The sequence below is a fragment of the Lactuca saligna genome, chromosome 8 (genome assembly GCF_052625555.1).
Source record: "Lactuca saligna cultivar CGN05327 chromosome 8, ASM5262555v1, whole genome shotgun sequence".
In the NCBI taxonomy this organism is placed as follows: domain Eukaryota; kingdom Viridiplantae; phylum Streptophyta; class Magnoliopsida; order Asterales; family Asteraceae; genus Lactuca; species Lactuca saligna.
This window is the reverse complement of record NC_136424.1, coordinates 287061309-287068392: the sequence shown is the minus strand read 5'-3', so window position 1 is coordinate 287068392 and position 7084 is coordinate 287061309. Positions and strand designations below refer to the sequence as shown.

Sequence of the window (7084 nt, the reverse complement as noted above, 5' to 3'; positions counted from 1 at the left end):
TGGCCTTCAAAAACGTTATCAGAAACGTAACTATATTGGCATCGAAATCATTTCTTCTACGATTCGGAAAAGCAATCAACCAGTTGCTCACTTCATTATCAGCATCAAAGAGATACAACTGAAGAAACCTAGGCCCCTTAGTAGGATCAGGATAGAAGGAACCAATTTTATAACTAATCTGTCCCGAAACCTTAAACACATACGGACTATGACCATCATTTATTTCCTCATCAACATTAGCCCCAAAAGACGTCATACCAAACATACTATTATAAGCTCTAATATCCCTCAAAAAACAATCGCTATGAAAAATCGCAACATATTCAGGCGGAAAAGAAGGATAATGGAGAATAACATCACCAGACTTGCAACAATGACCATATCTAGGATGATGAGTTCTAGACACCTTTAGACTCCTTTCGACAAACCAAAAACATGCTCCACAATATTCACAGACGCAATCATATTCACCAAAATCAACATAATTTGGAAGAACACCGGCAGAACGCATCCGTGAAGAAAATCTAGGCCGCCGAAAAACCGGTGCAGCTCCAAAAGAGGACGACCCAACAACACCATACTCCAGTTTACGTTTACCATACATAACGAAAAAATATATAAACACAAAAAAAGGGTGAATCCAAAAGAACGAAACGTAGAAGAGAATCCGGAAATCTTACCTCCAACTCACACAAAGAAACAGAAGAGACAAAAGAACAGGTCAAAAACAGAGAAGAAAAGCAGGGATATATAAGAAACATTAAAGGAAAAAAAATATATCAATTAAAAAAACCACCGGTAAAAGTGTCATTGGATAGGAAAACGGCAAAGCAACCAAAAATGAAACACGTGGGACAAACGGAACAAAAGTATAAATAAAGTGTCAAACAGCACCCAAAATATATTCAATACAAAAAACCCAAAATATATTCAATACAAAAAACGAAGGACCATTTGTGAAAAAAACAATTGTGGGTTCCACCCGCTTCCAGTCGATTTTTAACGAAGGACCATTTGTGGAAAAAAAACACCTACGCAAATTAGCATGAGGACACTATTCCTAAGGATTGTCCAAGTTTAATATATATATATAATTATTCTGTCTTTTCTGATCTAATGTTCCCCCTGGTATTCGCAGAAATCTAAATACCCAAACAGAAACCGACCCATAGGTACCCGGTTTCTTTCGGTTTCGGGTTGGCCGGATCGGCTCGGTTTTCAGTTTTTTTTGCACACCGCCTTTATCCACAACTTGTTTTTCAAACTTCAGACTTTCTCTTTCTCATTTCCATAAAAATCCAAATTCATAATTTATTATTTGTAAGTGTCATATGAATGAATGTGTTTGGACTTGGCTTGCATCCATTTCCTGCTACAAAAGAAATCTCTTTCTCATTTCCATAACAGCATATATTGTTGGTTCAATGATGATGGGAGGTGGCAGTGAAGTCAGCAACCGCATCCATTTCCTGCTGCAAAAGAAGGGCGTCAATGAAATAGTCCAAACTCTCTCCCTGCATCACATCACCGATGGAATGATGAGTGAAGCCTATCCTGTGATCGGTAACTCGTCCTTGTGGAAAGTTGTATGTACGTATACGTTCAGATCTATCCCCGCTACCAATCTGTTTTATCAAATGTTGTTGTCAATAAAGAAACAAACAACTCCATCCAATATTTGCACCACAAATACCTGCTCGGATCTTAGCTTTGATCTGCTGTTTTGAGCCCTACATCTCTCCACCTCATACAGTCTGGAGCACAGCACTTTTAGGGCTTTAGCCTTATTCTATCCAACCAAAGAGAAAATAAGCATATCATCTAAGTGCCCTAAGATATGCAGTAAGACGATGTAAAGTACCATATGTTGTGAGCGTTCATCTTGTATAGCAACCGTCAGCCCAGAGGGAATATGGGTGATCCTAACAGCACTATTTGTAGTATTTGCATGCTGACCACCAGATCCACCAGATCTGTATGTGTCGATTCTCAAGTCCTCATTCCTCAGTTGAACATCTACCTGCAAAACTTAACTTTGATAATAATAATAATAATAATAATCCACACCACAAGACACAAATGATGGCAAAGACAAAAAAAATCAATCACCTCATCTGCCTGGGGAAGGATAGCAACAGACACAGCACTTGTATGAACCCGTCCAGACTTCTCCGTGACAGGCACTCGCTGCAAAAAATTATAACATCAGACACACATGCATTATTATGCATACAAGCAGTCAAGTCAATTCAGCAACCCAACAGACCTGCACTCTATGAACTCCACTCTCAAATTTAAGCTTTCCATAGACATCCACCCCAGATATTGCGGCTGTGGCTTCCTGGCAACAAATAACATTTATATCCATATCCATATCCATACCAACCTAATTATTTTTATCACAATCACCTTGTATCCTTTCATATTTGAATCCGTCACATCCACCACCTCAAACCTCCAACCCTTTTTCAGCGAGTATCTCTCATACCTGGAGTCATGGTGTACTTTTTAGTTTAAGCAAACATTTTGATATCTGATGAAAAATCTATAAATCACATTTTGAACATGTCCATAGCAAACAGAGAAGCCTCTTCCCCTCCAGTTCCTGATCCAAAATTGAATTTCAGAAATTTGATTTGGCATTATTATCATTATTGTTATCAAAACATATACCTGCTCTGACTTCCAAAATGCAGTCCCTTTCATCTGCATCATCCTTAGGCAGTAAAGCCTTGAGCAGCAGATTATGCAAATATCCTTCTTCTTTCAACGCCTGCTCCAGTTCTTCGTATGCCATGGCCTGCATGTCTTTATCTTGTTCACAATCGCCCACTAGTGATTTCAAACTCTCAATTTCCTACAGCCAACCAAACACAGATGACAGATCAGCATCAGAATACAAATATCATGCTGTAATGGAATTACCAATCATACTACATCTTTTCTTTGTAGGATAAAGCCAACTACTTCAAGTATTATGATTCTACAATCATTGAACGCAATGCATGCATTTTCAAGGATCTAGAATAGTTAGTTACGTCAATGTACTGCTTACTTTAATTATCCTGCACTATGAGCTTCAGTTAATTGAATAACTTAGTTAGTCTTTCTAGACTTTTATGTATGTGTGACAAGTTATGGTTAATTCTGCTTTGCACATTCCAAGATACACCAAAAACAATGCAGCATCTTGTGTTGCGTATTAGATTAGAATCAGATTGTCTATTATTATAAGGGCATCAATGTTTACAAGAGGTACATAAACTTAAACTAACTCGTCTCTTTGCCAAAAGAATTTTCACAGGTTCTCAAGTAAAAAAGACCTTATTTACCAATTTGATAGGGGGAAGGGAACCAAAGAAATTAATCAAAAAGGTTACCCAACTCTTCTCTCCCAATGCACGCCTGATTTTGATTTAATCAGGAACCACTATCATTTCAAATACTTAATTGTTGCAAATCCATGTACATAGAATCTTAACTATGGATAAATTAACAGCATCTCCAATTGTAGCTTTTCAAAAGCTTTTTAGGATTGGGATGGTAAGCTTTTTAAATAGGTCTCTCCAACCACATATAATTCTCCAACCTTTTAATCATCTTATTTGTTTTGTCCCCATATTTATAATTTCACTTCATACTACTTTTACTTAGACATTAAACAATAGATATGTTTTTATTAGCTAGCCTATTTATGTAAATATACTAAATAAGTGAATGTATTCTATATAAAGTATATAACGTAAATGTGATTGTCAAAACTTCAAAATGAAACCAAATTTTTTTTTGTTTTGTTGTTTTTGTTGTGGTAATAAGTTTTTTTTTTTTTTTTTTTTTTTACATATGTGAAAATTTTATCATCTTTTATATTTTCGGAAAAAAATACCCAAGATAATTTTTTTAGGTTTGTATGTTTGTAGCAACCAGTCACAACCCACTTTTTCATTAAAAAGCATTCTCTCTCTCATCCATATATACAATCAACAAAATATAAAATTTTACCATTTATCAACAACCTATCACAACCAAAATTATATTTTATATGAGAATTTCAAATATATATAAAAACTATATCAATATTATATAATATATATATATAGGGAATTAATAACCATGAATTTTATTATATTACTTATAATTTTGAAATTAACATACTACCTAATAACAAGATATTAAAATTAAAAGGAAACAAGAAATAAAAGAACTAATCCTATCTTGGGTTGCATTATGACTTTCTATACAAATGGTCGTCCATTTATCTTTTTTTGGATTGTTCATAGCAATCGGTCGCATGCATACATCCAATAAAAATGGTGTTATGATAGCCCTACATCACCTAACTAAGAGAATGACCAAAGTACCCATGCCTTACCACTTTATTACAAACCTACCACTTATTACCTAACCCTTAAAGACCACTTTATTGACATCATATATCTGACAAGTTACTAACACAAAAAAAAAATTAAAAATTAAAAATATGTATCAAAAGCACAAGGAATCACCTTTTGTATGGTCCTTAGCTTACTTATGAGATCCATTTTAGCATTAAGGTTTTGAAGCTCCTTGTTTGCTCTCGAATACTCAGTTGGCGAGGCTTCTGGCTGTCTTTAACAAATTATCAATATAGATGAAAGAACGAAATTGGTATATAAATTAGATAACATGCAAAACCATGACAAAATTTGAATTACAGAACGCAAAAACCTACACGAACATATACAAAGAGAATATTTGGAAAGAAAAAACTACAAGGAAGCTTATCATATGGGCTCTCGGTGTTACCCTTACAATTATCCTCATCACAGCCATTTCATAACTCTTCAATTTACATTTATCACAAATAAAACAGAAGGGACAGAAGAACAAAATTACACTAATAGTTGAGTTCTTGATGAAAAGTTACAACTTCAAACCTGCAACTTAAATCTTTAAATACTCATGATATTCAATGATTTCCTAATTTAATGCCATAATCCAAATACTAGGATAAGAGGGCAAAACCAACTCACAACTAACACCAATTAAGTACCCACTATTTGATTTTGAAACTAATCTTAGTACAGCTATCTGACTACTAAAAAAGACGTAGTAAGGTTAAACAGCTATAAACTGGAATTATTCAACACTGAAAAATAGTACCCCGTTTAAGACAAGTGGAAGAAGATAATAGCAAGCTTCCTAACCCAAATGTGAAAAAAGACACGCCAAATTTAAGCATATATAATGAGACTCAAGCGCTCTTACCTGATTTATAATGCCCTGAAGATAAACACTCCGGTGCTCAATAGCCGACAACCTGTGCTCCATAATCTTGATCAGTTCCACGGATGACTGAGGTTGCAACTCCGCCACTTTTAAGAACCACGTTGATGATAAATAAAGAGATATCAGTATCATCCACAGCATAGCATGCATTTATATGTAACATTAAACAAGACATTTTCCCCAATTTGTGACAGCACATTAAAATACTTAATTTTGAATTTTCATGGAGCCGACAACTATACCCGACGAAAAAAGAAAGATAGGGAGATCATGCTTGACTCTGGTGCTAACAGAAGAAAGAAAATAAGATGCATAGCAACACAGAGATAGGTTTAACTGATAATAACGAACCAGTGGAATACGGGGAAAGAGAGAAAGAATGGGTCTTGAACCGCAGATGATTATTTCCAGTTCCTAAGCTGGATCCTGAGAATGCCCGAACCAAGTTTTTGCAAAAAACCCTGCCGACGATTCTCATATTCCTTTCTCGTCTCTTCTATCAGGTAATCAGGTTGGCGGAAGAAAATGAAACGATGTGCGCAGCCACGATCCAACTCTACCACACGCACAGGCACCAGTTAGATTAGGGCATGCGTTAAAAGAGTGCGTTTCATGTTTGGGATTGGTTGTTGGATAATTAGCACACGCGCAGCACTCTATTTATTTTTTTTTATTTTTTTTTGAAGTTTTTGGAGTTAAAAACCTCTGCGCGTGCTCTTTGGTGCAGCACTTATATTGTCTCTTCCAACCTCTTCTTTTTTTTTTATTGCTGAAATTTTGATTATATATTATTAAAATTTTATTTCACATTTTTTTCCCTTTTTTTTTCGTTTATTCTTATTGAATTTATTTTTCATTTTTTTATATTCAATAATGATAATGTCTTGATAAAATATTATTATTTTTTACTGAAAATATCTTTATTTTTTGTTGAAATATCATTCTTTTTTACTGAAATATCATTAATTTTTACCGAAATGTTATACATTATTAAATTTTACGTATTAAAAAGCTATTTTCGGTTTATAAAATTAGTTTATTTTAATTTTTTAATATCTGCAGCAGTATGCAGATGTTAAAAAAACAAACACACTTCTTATTATAGTCTGCAGCCGTTTGGTCCACCTCTTCTACTGCAGAGGGTTGCAGAGTTGGTCCGCAGACTTCATGAATTTTTGCTTCAGAAAATCAAACAGCACATTAACTATCGATATAAAACACCTCCTAAATAGTGATGAGAAAAAAAATGTTTAATAACCGAAAAACCGAATCAAAACCAAATTGAACCATTTTAAAAACCGTTGGTTTGGTTTTTAATTTTTGTTAACCGATAATTAACGGTTCGGTTATGATTTTATAGATTAACCGAACCGCTAACTTTATACTTTAATATATAAAAATTATAGATTATATAAAAAATAATATAGTCAAACTTATTTAAGATCCATCAAATTTTCAAAATATAATTAATTAATCTCCACTTATCAGGAAACAAACGAACAATCAAACATCAAAAGTTGATCACACAGACACACACAATCTTTCAATCATGCATTGAGTTAGATTATTGATTAATGTTGTAATTCATAGTTGGCTAATTCTACAATTTGTAAATATTATTCACAATTAATTTAATCTTCACACTCATAATACTAATCGAAGGCTTCTCACATTGTTAATCCTAATCGAAGATTATTTTGACTTTATAGTCTTGTTCGAAGGATTTTTGACTTTATAATCAACACTTATCGGTAAGTTACGTTTTTTGTTTTTCTTAACTTTGTGATATATTAAGAATGTATTTTTTTTTTTTGGC

The 7084-nt window shown here is 33.8% G+C and overlaps 1 protein-coding gene across 1 annotated transcript; it reads right to left on the bottom strand.

Annotated features, from left to right (window-relative positions):
• Positions 1 to 857: 857 nt before the first annotated feature.
• On the bottom strand, positions 858 to 5889 carry LOC145009253 (Peptide chain release factor 1). Its single transcript, XM_078967946.1, has 11 exons — positions 5620 to 5889; positions 5248 to 5354; positions 4506 to 4604; positions 2674 to 2857; positions 2557 to 2605; positions 2410 to 2488; positions 2267 to 2341; positions 2110 to 2187; positions 1862 to 2020; positions 1694 to 1789; positions 858 to 1625 (listed from the first exon to the last, which is right to left on the bottom strand). The coding sequence occupies exons 1-11, from the start codon at positions 5744 to 5746 to the stop codon at positions 1422 to 1424; spliced, it is 1257 nt and encodes a 418-aa protein (XP_078824072.1). The 5' UTR covers positions 5747 to 5889; the 3' UTR covers positions 858 to 1421.
• Between the last annotated feature and the right edge of the window lie 1195 nt (positions 5890 to 7084).